At 42.0% G+C, this 16,013-nt stretch overlaps 2 protein-coding genes and 2 non-coding genes across 4 annotated transcripts in view; 2 read left to right on the plus strand and 2 right to left on the minus strand.

Annotated features, from left to right (window-relative positions):
• Nucleotides 1–7,673, minus strand: part of LOC112664045 (translation initiation factor IF-2) — a 42,371-nt gene extending 34,698 nt beyond the window's left edge. The window contains exons 1-3 of the mRNA XM_025453208.3: nucleotides 7,618–7,673; nucleotides 6,723–7,227; nucleotides 6,168–6,671 (exon numbers count right to left, since the gene is read on the minus strand). Of these exons, the coding sequence (XP_025308993.3) occupies nucleotides 6,168–6,671; nucleotides 6,723–7,227; nucleotides 7,618–7,673 (1,065 nt within the window). The remainder of the gene's footprint in view (nucleotides 1–6,167; nucleotides 6,672–6,722; nucleotides 7,228–7,617) is intronic.
• The window catches only part of FCGR1A (Fc gamma receptor Ia), a 28,877-nt gene continuing 19,534 nt past the window's right edge, over nucleotides 6,671–16,013 (plus strand). Inside the window, exon 1 of the mRNA XM_025453204.3 lies at nucleotides 6,671–6,942. The gene's annotated coding sequence lies outside the window, so the exon portion shown is untranslated. The remainder of the gene's footprint in view (nucleotides 6,943–16,013) is intronic.
• Nucleotides 7,460–7,531, plus strand: TRNAE-UUC (transfer RNA glutamic acid (anticodon UUC)). The gene has a single exon. It is a non-coding gene; the product is annotated as a tRNA-Glu (tRNA).
• Nucleotides 13,973–14,043, minus strand: TRNAG-CCC (transfer RNA glycine (anticodon CCC)). Its single transcript has one exon. It is a non-coding gene; the product is annotated as a tRNA-Gly (tRNA).

Consider the following 16,013-nt stretch of genomic DNA (forward strand, 5'->3'; position numbering starts at 1 on the left):
TAGAGGTCAGCAGATTTGTAGGAAGTCAGGCTTTAAAGCTAAAAAGTAAACTTGTGGAATAATTGGCTCAAAATGGCCAGGATTTGATTAATAATTTACAGCTTCCCTAATTTTTGTCCCCATTGCAATTTAGGACCAACCACAGAAGTCAAATGTGCACCCTAACCAGTCATACAAGATACTCAGCTTCTAGTTACCCACCTACAGCTTTCCCACGCCAACAGCCTCCAAAGAGTGCACACCTTTTTCCGACTATAAAGCTTTCCCACCCCTCCTGCAGTTTTTTCTCTTTTAAAATGCAAGTGACCATGGCTAATGTCCTTGCTCTATCAAGTTCTGTATAGTCCGCTTTTCTCCTTTGCTTGGTCTTCATTTTTTCCCTACACACTGTCGCCTTTAAGCTTTTAATCCTTTGGAACTCTGAGAGCTGAAATAGAAAACTGTTTTTTAAAAGGGGATGTTCTTTTCAAAAGGTCTTATTTTGGTCAATTGATTTCAAAGCCTGCACTATTCCATGGGCTGGGCAACAGAGGGGCTTATGGTATACCATCTGTGTGGTTTAAGGTCCAAGCACAGAATTCAACTGCCGTCCATCTTCAGTAGGGTGGATGGGGCCAGTATGAGGGAGCAGAAAAAGAGTCGGGGCCAAAAGGGAACCTTCAGGACACAGGCTGAGGACAAGGAGACCTCCCAAGAGGCTTGTGGAGAGGCACTGGCCAGATCCTGAGAAATGAGAATTTTTCTTATTTTGTATTAGAATGCGTAGGGACAGATAGGACCTGAAAAACGGAAAAGTGCAAGAACCTGCAGTTGTTCAAGAACAGAGCAAGAAAATATTGTGATTGTTTTTCCATCAAAAATATCAAAGGACACACACCAATTATCAGTGAAGTTACCGTGTGCTTTAGTGGTACAGTGGTTAGTATTCTGTCTTGTGGAAGAAACGACCGCCGTTTAAGTCACAGCAGTTATTTGGCATTGGCCAAAACTCATTGGGCTGTAAGCTTAAGATTGTGCGTTGTATTCAGTGTGAATTAGATTTCAATATGTGCTCTTAGTATAAAGATTGCGTGGGAGAGCCAGAAAATGGCATCTAATTTAAGTTTTGTTAGATTTTACTGTAAAATACCCTGTTGTGTGGAGGCCTAGAAAATTAGGGCCATTCAAGTTTAATATTGGCACAAGTACAGCCATTGTAGCTTCGGTAGCCATCTCAGGCCACTGTGACCAGGTACTGAACTCTACCTTACCCCGGCTACAGGCAAAATCACAAAGCACGCCCTTATCGGAATAAGGAAGCAAGAGCTTGTGAGACCTCTTTACTGGAGATTCTTACACCCCCACCCCTACTGCAAAACCCCACCTTACCCCTAGACCAGCCCATAAAAACCCAGCTGTAACCCACCTCAGGGTCCAAATCCCTGCTCCGCTATGTAAGGTATACTTGTTAACAAACCCTCATGTACTTGCATCGGTGTTGGCTCCTTGGTGGTTTTCTCGGATTCGCAATTTTTAAAAAAAATTTTTTCAATTTATTTATGATAGTCATACACACAGAGAGAGGGGCAGAGGGAGAAGCAGGCTCCATGAACCGGGAGCCCAATGTGGGATTCAATCCCGAGTCTCCAGGATCACACCCTGGGCCAAAGGCAGGCGCCAAACTGCTGCGCCACCCAGGGATCCCTCAGATTTGCAATCTTGGCCACAGCAGTTGAATGCAAACTTATAAAATGCTCGCTGTCATAGTGTCTAAGAAGACCCCATTAACATCTGAAATATCTCAACAAGAAAAACGGTTATGTCTACACCATTACATAAATGGAAGCACAGACGGTACTTTAACTTCTGGGGTAGTTCTGCACATGCTCAGACACGGGCCAGGGTTCTGGAAGACCCAATATCTGACCCCAGCTTGGTGCACGGTCAGGTTTCCTCCTTTTCTCTTGATTGCAGAGTACTAGGGAGCCACCGCAGACCCTGATGTTGGGCCATAAATGGTGGTGAGGGTACAAAAGTACAAAAGGCTGTACTAACGTTTCTGGGCTGATGGAAATCTTGTATAGCTTTATCTAAATCTTGTATAGCTTTATCTAAATCTTGTATAGCTTTATCTAAATCTTGTATAGCTTTATCTATCTAATTTTATCACATCAAAAATATTAAAGGAGGCACACCAAATGCCAGCAGGTTTATGGTGAGCCGTGATCGTATAGTGGTTAATAATCTGCGTTGTGGCAGCAACAACCTCGGTTCGAATCCGAGTCACTGCAGCACTTGGCATCTTTCTTGACATTTGGTACATGCTTTTGTGTTACAACGGTAGAATTGAGCAGTTTCAACAGACCAATGGCCTACAAAGCCTAAAATATTTACAATCAGGCACTTTACAAAAAAGGTTTGCTGACTCCAGTCTATAGTAGATTGAAAGACTGAATTAAGGAATATTGGAGTCAATGAAGTCATTTGCATACTGAGGTTCAATGATCATGATAGAACTTACTTTAAAATGGTTCAACAAAAACATAACTAAATATAAACAGCTCTGATTTCTATCTCCATAGGTTAGTGGTGACTATTTTGAAATTCACAGAAGTAAATATACTTTTTTTGTGTGTCAGGCTTTTCTTTTTCATGTAACAATGTTTTTGAGATGCATCCATGCTATTGAATGTATTATTATGGTGTTCTTGATGAGTGTTATTTCTGTGTGTGACCATACTGCTGTTGATGGATACTTGGATAATTTCTAGTTTTGGCTATTGTGAACAAAGCCCTTATATATGTGCATTCATTTTTTGAGTATATACTTTGTGCTGGGTCATGGGATAAGTGTATATTTAACTTTATTAGAAACTGCCACTTTTCCAGAATGACTGTGTAATTTTACCTTGTCAACAGCAACAAGATATCCTCTATATTCTTGTCAGCAGTTGGTGTTCTTCCTCTTTAAAAGTTTGATTCTTGTGAGTGATAAAGGCATCTCACTGTAGTTTTAATATGTGCTTCCCTAATAAATAATGATATAAGCATCTTTTCTTATGTCTTTTGCCCATTTAGAAATTATCTTTTGTGAAGAAAGCCTATTCTGGTATTTGCTAATTTTTAATATTTTTGGCTTTTATTATTGATTTCTAAAAGTTCTCTATCCATTCAGTTCTTGAGTCATGTTCAGATAAGAATATTGCAAATATCTTTTCCTACTTTATGAATTGCCTTCTTACTTATGGTGATTTTTGATGAACAGAAGTTTTGAATTTTGATGAAATCTAATTTCTTTATTTTTTCTGTTCTTGTTCAGGTATCTTACTCTAAGATATCTCTCCTACTCAAGATTGTGAATATACTTTTCTACATTTTCTTCTAGAAGCTTCAATGTTTTAGTTGTCAGCTATAAAATTTATAATGCATTTCCTGACCTCATCACAATACTTAACCACTTTGGCTTAAGAATCTTTGACTTGCTTACAGATCACCAACTTCCTAGAAATTTTTATAACCTTTGATGCAAAAACATTCATAATAGTTTCCTGCTCTGCTCTTTGTTGACTAAGGATTTTTGTGGTGTTTCTATCCCTCACTCCTTCTTTTGCTCTCTTTCCTTCTCTCTCCTCTTCTCACCCCTACATCTGAGAACACCAGAAATACCTAAAACTGAGAAGAAAGATCTGATCAGTCTGTGCTCAAGAGCACAGGTTCTGGTTTGTAAGTCTGATCCTGCCCTTGTGTGGCCTTGGAGAAGTAGCTTAAACTTTATGTGCCTCAATTCTTTCTTCTGTAAAAAGAGGCTAATAAGAGTAACTACTTCATTCTGTCATTGTTGGCTGTGACTGAATTTAGTAGCTACTCAATAATATCACAATCAATAGAATCATCATCCTCATTGTCATTACCCTCTGCATTATTTTTTAAAATTATGTCGATATTTTGTGCCTTAGTTTTGCTTCTCCTAGAAATTCTTGTAAATGGAGTACGTGTGGGGTTATATTTTGCATAATATCTCTGAGTTTTATTCATATTGTAGAGTATATAAAAAGTTCATGCCTTTCTATTGCTGAATAGTAATTCCATTATATGGATATACCACAATTTGTTTACCAGTGTCCTGATCATGGACACTTGAGTTGTTTCTAGTTTGGGCCATAATGAATAAAAACACTGACATTATTGTTACAATATTTTTGGTATAGACATATGTTTTCAGTTATCTTGGAAGAATATCTAGGTGAAGAATTGATGGGAATAAAGGGATGTTTATATAAATTTATGTTTAACAGTGTAAGAAACTGTAAAACCAAGTATAACCCAAAAAGGTTATAACACAATCCCACTGAAAATGTGTGAGAATTCTGGTTGTTCTACATCTTCACCAAGATTTGGTGTTTTCAGACTATAATTTCAGCCATGCTATTGGATACAGTGGTATCTAAATGCAGTTTTAATATATATTTCCCTAACAACTAATGACATTGAGCACTTTTTTATGTGCTTACTGGCCATTGGTATATCTTTCTCTCTGAAGTGTCTGTTTAAGCTTTTGCTTATTTTTAAAAATGGGCATTTCAGATTTTAATATTGATAGGAGATAAATATTTTGGAGATAAGGTCTTTGTCAGCTATGTTTTGTGAAAATTTTTCCCCAGTTTGTGATTTGCCTTTTTACTGAATGGTATCTTTTAATGATAAGACATTTTCAGTATTTTAATTATTTTATAATTTTAATATTTATTATTTTAAGTATAAATATGTCAAAGTCTAATAGACCAATGTTACTTTAATATTTTTAAAGTCTAACATCATTTTTCTTTTTACTTATTTGTGTAATATTTACTTTGCTTACCACAGTTCATAAAGATATTCTCATGTATTTTCTTTAAAACTTTATAGTTGAGGGGTGTATGATTTAGTCTATGATCCAACTCAAATTAGCTTTCATGTATATTGTGAAGTAGGGATTTTCACTATGTTGGTATCTAGTTGCTCCAATACTATTTGTTGAAATGATATTCCTTTCTCCGTTGAACTGCTTTAGTGTCTCTTTTTAGAAAATAATCTGACTAGAGAAGGTGGGTCTATTTTAGGTGTAGGTGCCTCATTTCAGTTCTATTTATATATACATATCTCCTCCTGCCACACTGTCTTGTTTATAGTAATAAACAGCTTAATAGTAAGTCTTCAAGTCTTCCAGCCTAATAAATTTTGAAATGTGTACATACCAAAGTAGCTACCACACAAGTCAAGATCTTCTCTCACTTAACTTCTCTTATTTCATCTGATGGAGAGACAAAGTGTCTGCAACATTCAACCATGAATCTAGATTTTTCTTGGAAAAAAAAGTTCATTTGTCATGTCTTCGGCTAGAGCAAAATTTTCTGTTACTTATGACTAGGATTACAACGTTTGGCTTGGAATTTTCTGTTCTTTGTAGGGAGAAAAAGCCTGGGGAGGGCCTCTAACTTACTGGATTGATAGTTGATTGTGTAGTTGAAGTTGAAGGCTGAGTAAGAATTGACTTTTCCTGTATGAGAAAAAATGAGGAGGAGATGCCAAGAAAAAGTTTAGTAAAGAAGAGTAGCTTGGAAACAGTTGAATTTTGGGTCTCTCAGTGATTGTCAGGTTTTGTAGAAAGAGGAGTTAGATGTTATCTATTGAAGGAAAAAAAAGTTAGTGGAAACAACCAATTTTAAAAGGCCATTTTATGATGCTTTCTTATTTATACATCATCTTTCCCATTTTTGTAAAAATGGCAGGCTTCGTGTGTTTGCTATGTGACTTTTAAAATGTGTATTTAAAAGCTATTAAAATATTATCACGAACGTCCTAAATTCATCTTAAACTCAGCCAACAGTGCACTTAAAATAAAATGGGCCCAGCCTAAGAGACAAATCGACCTGACTGAAGTGCAGTTCCTGGGTGTGTGCGATTCTCAACTATAGTAGCTGCTTTCTCGGGTTTCCCCCACACCTGGAAGCCTGCATTCAAAGCCCATCAGGAGCCATTTCCTTTGCTAGAATATTTTAAAGTACTCTTCCGTCACGGAAGTGCATTAAAGATACACTTCCCAGTTGCATTCCTGGAATCCACAGAAAGCCCCGGGAGAGATGGATCAGGGGCGGGTTCCTCACTGACCGCCAGGCCGAGGCTCCCCCCAAGACGGGAACGACACTCACCTTCGGCAGCCACGGGACCCCGGTTTCATCTTCCGCCGCGTTTAGAGAAGGAAATGGCCTGCAGTTGTTCCTTCCCCTCGGCTCTATTTCCACCTCTCCCCTTCCGTTTCTCCCAGAGCGTTTCGGGAGCCGAATATGGGACGGGACCTCGGGGGAGGCGGCCCCTCTCCTCCCGGGCCCTCGGGCCTGGGCGTCTGGGCGGCTCCGGCCGGCCGGGACGTTACCGCCCGCGGGGGAGGACGCGGGGCCGCGAGGGCCGCAGGGGGCGGGGGGCGGGGGGCCCGCGCGGGTCGCGAGGGCGGTGAGGTGCGTCCGCGCGCCCCGCGCACTTGCGCGTCGCCGGCTGCGACACCTTGAATCGCCGCCGCCCGGAGCGGGTCCGCCGGCCGCACGCGGGGGTGCGGGGCTCGACCCGGCGGGAGCGGCGGCGCCGAGGGGGCCCGGCCCTGTCCTGCCCCTCGAGGCCGGCCCGGGAGAGGCTCGTGTGACGCGCAGCGCCCAGGACTCGGCTCCGCGGCGGCCCAGCCGGCGGTCCCCAGGTTAAAGGTCGCAAACCCTGCAGTCTTGGCGGAGCGGCGGTCGCGAGTGGAGTCCTTCTCTCCGCCGGCGTCGGGACAGCCGTTTGCCGGAGACCGACCGCAGGGAGAGCGCGTGGCTCCGGGACCGGGGCTGACGAGAGAAGCCGCGCGGTTTCCGACACGGCGGGTGTGTGGCGGGGAGGGAGGCCGGCGTCCGAGCACGCGGTGCGGCCCGAGCGTGCGGAGCATCCGCGGAGGTGGGTCGGCAGTGCGGGGCCGCAGGTTGTGGCGGAGACCCGGGGTCCAGCTGGGCCGCCCGGCCTTCCTTGAGGCGGTCTCGGTCCGCGCGGCTCGGCGGCCGCGTCCCTCGGGGTCCTCCGGGCGATGCGGGGCCCCGGGGTCTCACGCCGGCGCCTCCCTCCCGCGCCCTCGCCGCTCCTCGTGTCCGCAAAGGCGCGTCTCCGGGGCAGCCCCGAGGTGCGGCCGGACGTGTGGACCTGGCGGGGCTCCGGACGCGGCTGCGGTCCCGCCGCGCGCTGGATCTTTCCTGTGGGAGTTTTTCCTTTTTGTTTTTTTGTTTCTTTTGTTTTTTTTTTTTTTGGTTTCTTTTTATTTTTTAATTTTTATATTTTTATAAAAGGAGGGAATGGCTTTAGCGCACATAGTTTCAAAGGGCTGGCGGCGCCGGAAAGGCAGGCCCAGGGGCATCTTCTAGGGATCAGCCACCGGCTAGCTTTTGTCAGAAAGTATTTAAATAGGTACTTGCTTGTAAGCTCCCTGGTGGTCTAGTGGCTAGGATTCGGCGCTTTCACCGCCGCGGCCCGGGTTCGATTCCCGGTCAGGGAATAAGGTCGCTGTGGCCGGCGTATTTTGCTGTGGTTTGTTTTCCCCAAGACTGAAGGGACACTGGAGTTACTATTTCTTAAGGATACCTTCCAAAAGTAGAACTGCTAAGGTGAAATGGAGTGTGAATTTCAAATTCTCCCATCAACCTATAAGCACCAATTATATGCCCCAACCTGTATGAGACTTTGTTTTCTCCCCACCTTTTAAATCTAACCCTAGAAATTATCATTCTTTTAAATATAATCTCAAACTTTATTTACCACCAGCCAACCTCTTCATAGTCAATTTTCCATAGACATTAAGTCCACAAGAGACAAACTGGAAGAATTGCCTGGTACCTCTGCGATCTTGAACTGATGACTCTGTGTTCTGTTCTGGGGTTTACCTTTTTCTTCCAGGTCAGATTAGTTGCACTAAAAATATACACCTGGCCTTTTTGCTTGCAGGGGTCTTGGCAATTCTAAATTTTGTGGATATGGAGCAGTTGCTTGAAAATTTTCATGGGCATACTTCACCTTTAGGAACTTCAGGAAGGTGGTGCACAGGAGGATCCCTAAATCCATCTTTCGAAGTGTTGGCAGAAATAAATGGGCACCAGGAATGAAGGTGACAGCTTCTGAAGACCTAACAGTGGTTGGAAGCAGAGCAAATTCTTAAAAACCAGAGAGAAATTGTTTCAGTAATTTAATTTTCATTTTGATGGGCACTTTATCTTTTTATTTATTTATTTATTTATTTATTTTTTTTTAAAGGAAGATAAGGGTTAGGGGCAGCTGGGTGACTTAATTGGTTGAGTCCCACTCTTGATTTCTACTCAAGTCATGATATCAGGGTGATGGGATCCAGCCCTGCTTAGAGCTCCAGGCTGGGCCTGGAGCCTGCTTAAGATTCTCTCTCCAACTCCCTCTGCCCCTCTTACCTTCCACTTCCAACTCCCTGCTTGAGCTTTCCCTATAAAAAGAAGAAGGAAGAGCAGGAGGAGGAAGAAAAGGAGGAAGAAGAAAGAGGGAGAAGTCAGGCTGGGGGGAAGGAAGAGGAGGAGAGATATTTTATTATTTTTTTTAAGTTTATTTTTAATTTAAATTCAATTAGCCAACCTATAGTACATCATTAGTTTCAGATGTAGTGTTCAATAAGTTCATCAATTGCTTGTAACAACCAGTGCTCATCACATCTCCTCTTTAATGCCCATCTCCCAGTTACCTCACCCCCACTCACCTGCTTCCAGCACATCTGTTTGTGTCCTATAGTTAAGAGTCTCTCATGGTTAGTCTCCCTCTCTGATTACTTCGCATTCAGTCTTCCCTCCCTTCCCCTATGATCCTGTGTGCTGTTTCTTATATTTACATGAGTGAAACCATCTTTCTCTGACTGACTTATTTCACTTAGCATAATACCCTTCAGTTCCATCCATGTTGATGAAAATGTTAAGTATTCATTATTTCTGCTTTTTTTTTTTAATAGTAATTTTGACACACAATATGAGGCTCAAACTGAGGACCCTGAGATCAGGAGTTGCTTACTCTTCTGGCTAAGCCAACCAGGGGCCCACACTTTATTTTGATGAGAACATTAGTGGAAGAAATTTGCTTTATTGGATCTGTAGTTATATTTTTATTTTTCTAAAGGAAATTTAGTGGTAATAAAAGGTTAATAACATAATAAATTATAAAAATAATAAGATTTAGTAATAAAGTTTCATATCTTATTCACATTGATATAGTTGGCTTATGTTGTCATGTGTTGCACACTGTATAACACTACCTGATGAATTATGTTAAACTATGTAGTCATACATACATTATGCAGCTATTTATAATTTAAAAAAATGAAGTATAATGGGAAGGTGTTGTAATCTCTTAGTGTAGTCCTGACGTTAACTGAATTTATGCCATGTTCTCACATGCTTAAGAGGACTACACAATAATAGTAAAATGGCCTACCTTGGCCAGCTGTTGTCCATTTCCTGGCCCAGCATGATATACAGGAGTGACCATGGGGGGGAAGATGGCCATTTGAAGGACTTACCTAATCTCTCTCTTTTTAAAATATATCTCTCTTATTGTTCCTTGGAATAACATCAGAAAAGCAAAGGGGAATATTTATGTAGAAAGAGGAAATTCTTTGTTTTTGCTCTTTCCCAAAATACCTAATGGAGGAGCAAACACTCTTCTCATTCTTCACATACCTGGACAGATATGGAGGTTCCTTTTCTAATGGTTGAGGACACAGTATAATAAAACATACAAAGGGGTGTAGCTAATACTACCCCTTTTCTACCTGAGAATTAAAACTGTCAGCCTGGCTGGTGACAAGGGGAGCTTCCAACCCTGCAACTATCTGCATTTTTTTTTTTTTTAAGGATTTTATTTATTTTTTCATGAGAGGTACAGAGAGAGAAAGGGGCAGAGACAGGCAGAGGGAGAAGCAGGCTCCCCGTGAGGACTGGATCCCAGCACTCCAGGATCGGGGACCACAAGATAATGACCTGAGCGGAAGGCAGAGGCTCAACCACTGAACCACCCAGGCATCCCTGCTTTTTTTTTTTTTTTTTTTTTTTTCCTGGCACTCTCCTCTTGGGGAAGTTTGATTAAGATTTTTTTGTGCTTAGACAGAAGGAAAATTCTCAAAGACCTTGAATTGACCAATTTATTAGGATTTCCTCTACTGTGGCACAAGACCTACCAATAACAAATTATGATTATATACATGTTGCCACTTTTCTTTGTGTATATTTCTCCTTCAGGAACCCTTATAGCCACTTGGGAACCTAGGTTATTGGCAGAATGAGATTTGGGAATTCTTTGGTTCTCTGGCTGAACACCACCAATTTAGTGCTCTTATTCCACCATTTTTGAAAATTGTACTCACCATATTTTAAATACTGTTTGGAGAGTCAGTTTGGAGGCAGTGGAGATTATTACTTTGTTTTTTTTTAAATTTATTTTGTATTGGTGTTCAATTTACCAACATACAGAATAACCCCCAGTGCCCGTCACCCATTCACTCCCACCCCCCGCCCCCCTCCCCTTCTACCACCCCTAGTTCGTTTCCCAGAGTTAGCAGTCTTTACGTTCTGTCTCCCTTTCTGATATTTCCCACACATTTCTTCTCCCTTCCCTTATATTCCCTTTCACTATTATTTATATTCCCCAAATGAATGAGAACATATAATGTTTGTCCTTCTCTGATTGACTTACTTCACTCAGCGAGATTATTACTTTGATGTTATTTCTGTACTTTTCAAATTTTAACCATAATGTGGGTTTCTAATCAAAAAGTATGGAGGCCAGAAGACAGTGGAAGAACAATTTTTTACTGTAAAACAAACAGGTCAGATTTTGGCAGGACGTGTGAGTTTAGCATGCAGTGGTTGCTTCTGTATCAGAAATACAGAGTTCTTTGTGAGAAAAAACAGGTTTGTTTTGTTTTCTTTTTTCTTTTTGGCTGCCAGAGGGATTGAGCATTGCCAGAAGGATTTATCTACATAGTCCCAAGAAACTTTACTTGGCAAGCAAGCTACTGAAAATTGGTGGGGTTTATCAGTCATTCTTGCTGCCAGAAATCCATTACCACAGCAGTCAGAGCTGTTGAAATTAAAATTTTTGACTTGCCAATCAGTAGGACATTATTTATACAGTCAGACTTTGGACATCAGAGGATTTACGCACTCATGCTAAATTCTGAGCCATCCATTGGTTGTAAATGTCAGGGGAGTTTGTCCTTTTAGCACTTTACTCATGACAGTGCTGTAAACAGAAGAATCTCCTCTAACACTTTAAGAGCATTCATAGCATAAGCATGCAACTCACTGATTGCAATTATACATTTTCACAACTATACATTGATTTGGGGCAGAGGGCTTTCCCGTAACTTTAACTTCATTTTCTCTTTACCACGAGAGTTACCCAAACTCTGTCAGCTGAATTTACACTCTCTTACAGGAACACAGACCAAGGAGTTGAACACTTGCACGTGACAGGTTACACAGCATCCAGGAGACCATTTTTATCTCCTTGACAAAGAGCTCGGGGAGAGCAAGGAGGTGTAACTGGTCTCTGAGGCCCATTGGAGCAGTGGGGAGTCTTCTTATTACCTGAGGTCAGGATAAGGGGAAGAAAGGGATGCAGTGGGGGTCATGGAGGGAGTAGCACCACTACAATAAGCATAGCCATGTTCTTGCTTTTGGTTTTAAGAAGCCATCCACTCAGTCTGAACAAACAGCTAAAGCACCATTTTAGGAACAGCTAAAAGGAACAGCTAAAGCACCATTTAGGTGGCTGCTTTCAATCCTTCCTTGTCACTGCTCAGCCTCCAGTTGTCCATGAACATATAGACAGTCAAAAGGCCTTTACCCCTCTGGCTCATAACCACCACTTGGGGACATCATCCTGGGAAGCCTTCTCACATCCCCTAACCTGGCCCATGCACTCCCTTCTGTCTTTTCTCTGAGAAAGCACTATGACCTTACTGGCCCCACACATTAAATACCAAATTTATCAAGCAGTCCCTAGGCAATAGTATGGTGGCAGCCGCTAGGTGTGCTTGTCACACTTTTGTAGAATTGACCAGTAAGGAGACAACAATCTCAAGTGAACTGAGGTAGTTATTACTTAGACACACAGCATAAGCAAATGTAGCATGTTGTCAGCTCTCCACATCCATAATCCCACAGTATGACACTACACTGGAGGGATCAGATGACAAGAAAACACAAGTGGTGTCTTGCTGTCGTGAAGGAGCCTATTCCATATTGCTGCCAAGGAGTTTTATAGCTTGTAGTAGCATCTTAGGGGGGTAGAGGCAAGGTGGAAATTTGCAGGTCTCACCAGAACCAGGGAGACAAGTGAGAAACTGCTTACTTGTAGCCTTCCCCAGGACAGGCAATCTACTGCAAGAATTTCCATATAATAGCACCTCATAAGACTGCCTATCTCTCCATATTCCAAGAGGGTATTCAGCCAAGAATTGAATCAAACAACAGTTAAACCTTGCCTCATGTGGAAAAGTACAAGGTCATCAGAGTGTCATAGCAGAGCCATTCTAATACCTTGGACATTTAAAAGGAGATCGGCTAGATATATCTGTGATTTCCACTTTCTTTATATAAGTTTCTTGAAAATGCTGCTTCACTGTTGCCTTGCTTTCTGTGTTAGTCATCTAATTCTGTTGCTTTTGTAACATTTCACAGTTTTATCTGGAGAACCTGAATGTTTTCTTTACCTTTAAAGTCTAACAGGTTTACTATGATATTGTTTTGAAGTTGATCATCCAGGGTCAATCTCTGATACTTATATGAGTCCTCTAAGTGTGCTTCATCACCTAAGTAATGTATCATTTTCCTTTTTATAATAAAATCAAGACTGCTAGATTGTTCTCTCTAAAGCCGGATACCTATTTAGAGAAAAATCTTAAAAAACAAGAAATTATGTATCACATTACAGTGTTCAACAAATACAGAGATTCCCAAACAAGTTAAAATAGTAAAACTAACCTGATGATTTCAACAGTCTTGCCAAGTAAGGACTTAAAAAAATCACCATGTTTACAACAGAATGTAAACATTTAGTTTACAGAAAGACATAATGTCAGAATAAGAAAACCCTTGAACATGAAAAAAGTATTAAAAAGTGAAATGTCATTGGCTTGAAAATAGGTTTAAAAAACTTAAATTTAAGCTATTCTTAGATGAAAATTAATCACCCGAGGTGTCTAACGCAGTGGTGCCCTCGAATCGCAATCCTTTCCGAGGAGCGTCCGAGAGCCAGAAAACAAATCCGGTCAACAGTCCCCAGAATCTTTAGTTCCTTCTCCTTTTTTAAAAATAGACTCTCCGGGCTGACACCTGTTGGGGCGCATCGCCCGGCCGGCGGCCTCCTCCGGGGAAACGCGACGCGCCCGCAGGAGGAGCTCAGGCCGCGGCGGCCGCCGACGGCAACCAGCTGGGCGGCAGGTGTGGGGGCGGCGGCGCGACCGGGGGCCTGGGGGCGCAGCTCCCCTCGCGTCCACGCGGGTCCCTCTCCGCCTGCCTCCGCCTTCCTCGGGCGGCCGGCGCTGCCGACCTCCCCCCTCCCCCCGGGGGGTGTCTGCGGGACCCCGCGGCAGCTCTCCTCCGGGGACCTTCCTGTCTCCATCCTCGTTCGGTGGTGGTGAGACGTGGACCAACAGGCGACCCCAGGCCCAGCACGTACATCAGTGACCCCGTGGCTCTTTAGGTTCCGTGGGTCCTCCAGGGCTGGAGGCTGGAAGTAACTGTGGTCTTAGGTCCTTATGGCCTAAACCGCAAACTACCCCGGAAATTCTCCCCTTTTCAAAGACTAAGTGGTTGTTAAATGCAGGTACTGCAGCAGTAGCAACCCAAACTCCTAAATGATGGTTTTCGCCCATGAAGTATAATTTTATAGGATAAAAATCCCCAGAGAAATGAAAGCAAAACCTTCGTGCATTGGCCGGGAATCGAACCCGGGTCTCCCGCGTGGGAGGCGAGAATTCTACCACTGAACCACCAATGCCTTTACTTGTACTCTCTTACAGGTAGAATTTAGGGGGTTTATCCGGAAAGACTTAACAGTTCCAAAATAGGTTTTTTACAGTGCTGGCTGATAGCTAATAAAGGCACCCAAACCAAAGTTTTTTTTTTTTTGGAAACCTATACTAGACAAAACCATAAATATCAAAATATGATTTGATCAAACTCAACCCAGAAAAAGGCTCTTTCTAACTGCATATAGAAAAACATAAGAAATTCATCTAGGTTCCTTGTTTCTGTTCCTAAATCTTCAGTTGTTGACCTCAAATTGTTGTTTTAGTGGTTCCGGAAAGGTTACTTGTAGGTTAGGTAAGTAAAATTCTAATCCTGGAAAGAAATAAGAATCAGAACCAGAATTAGTATCAGACGTAAAAGAGGGGAAAAGATAGAAACAAGATAGAATATAATGATATTCTATCATTATAGAATGATAATGTATCATAATCATGACCAGATATATGACCAGTATATTAATACTCTGGTCCATGGAGTTAGTTCTTTGTAGCGTTTAAAGTTTTTTCCTTTTTATTATAATGTGTCTTTTTTAAGGTATATAAAACATTTGAATGGGTATGTGATATGAAAATATTAAGTTTGCAGTCAATGTTTAGAAGAATTCAATTTCACAAATTAATAGGTTTTGATTTACTAGCTGTATGGCAAATAGATATTTTAAAGAAATACTTTAAAGTTGAAATGTTAACAAAGAAGTCTTTTGTTGAAGTTCAAATAACTGAGAGATTTCTTTCTTCAGTTTTCCCTGGGAAATTAAACTGAAGAAAGGAGCCTGGAGAACTTCCTCACATGTTGGGACTAGGAATCATTATGACTTTTTGAAGGATAGAAGCCACAGAGGTGCAAGGTTGCCTGTCTTGCTAGAAGGCAAGCTAGGTGGAGGCTGAGTCATAAACTTGAGCTCAACAAGGAAAACGACCTTCACCTTGACCTTGAAGAGCGTTAGCTCATCTGCCCTCTGTCCAACATCCAAGGTACACACCGGCTCTGGCCAACATGCTTCCAATTACCACCTACATCAACCATATGTACATTTATTCCCACATCTCTTATGAAACTACAAACCTGCACTTCCAACTCACAACTCCAAATTCGCAAGTGAATGCCTCATTTGTGTCTTGGATTCACAAGTGCTAACCCTCAATATAACAGTGAGTTCCCAGTCAGCATCACACACCACCACGCTCTGTACCTCAACACTCTCAGATCAGACCTGGACATAGCATCTCCCAAAAAATCATACTGCACTGTCTTGGTTTCAACTGATCACTAAAACAACACCCAAATCTGTCCCTAGCCCTGCCTAGTTTATACTCACTGCCAACCATCTTGTTGCCCAAACCAGATCTTCCTATTCTTTTTGGATAAATTTTCTCATTCTCTCAACATAGAAACTTATTTCCAGTATAATTAATAAATAGTGCTTAAATTTATTGGACTTTCTACAGACTCATTGCCACTTCATTACTAAACTCTTCTATCACCTATTACCTCCATTAATTTAAAATAGACAAAAAAATTGACCCTCCCACAGCCAGGCTAGTCTACTTCAACCCATTTGCCACATTGCATTCTGACTGATCATTCCATGGTATAAAGCTGGACATACCTATAGCCTAAGTCCACGTCAACCGCCACAGTAGCTAACCAACCGCAATCCTCCCTTCCTTGGTCATTGGAGCCCTGGAGACCATAGGAAGTGTTGGGAAAGAACTGCAGTGGATAATCCCTGGAGCTAGTGGGTTGTAGACTTGTATTGGCTTTGAAGCACATGTACATATTGGAGAAGCACAAGTCTTTGACAGGGATTGGTAATAAGGAAGAACAAAATGAGTCACTGTGGTAGGTAAATCTGACTTTTTAACTTTTCAATTTCACCAAGTCAGTTTCCTGACAGCTGGGATAAAGGCCACCAAAAGGCTTCTGTATGAAGTTCCC

This window comes from Canis lupus, chromosome 17, assembly GCF_003254725.2.
Source record: "Canis lupus dingo isolate Sandy chromosome 17, ASM325472v2, whole genome shotgun sequence".
Classification (NCBI taxonomy): Eukaryota; Metazoa; Chordata; class Mammalia; order Carnivora; family Canidae; genus Canis; species Canis lupus.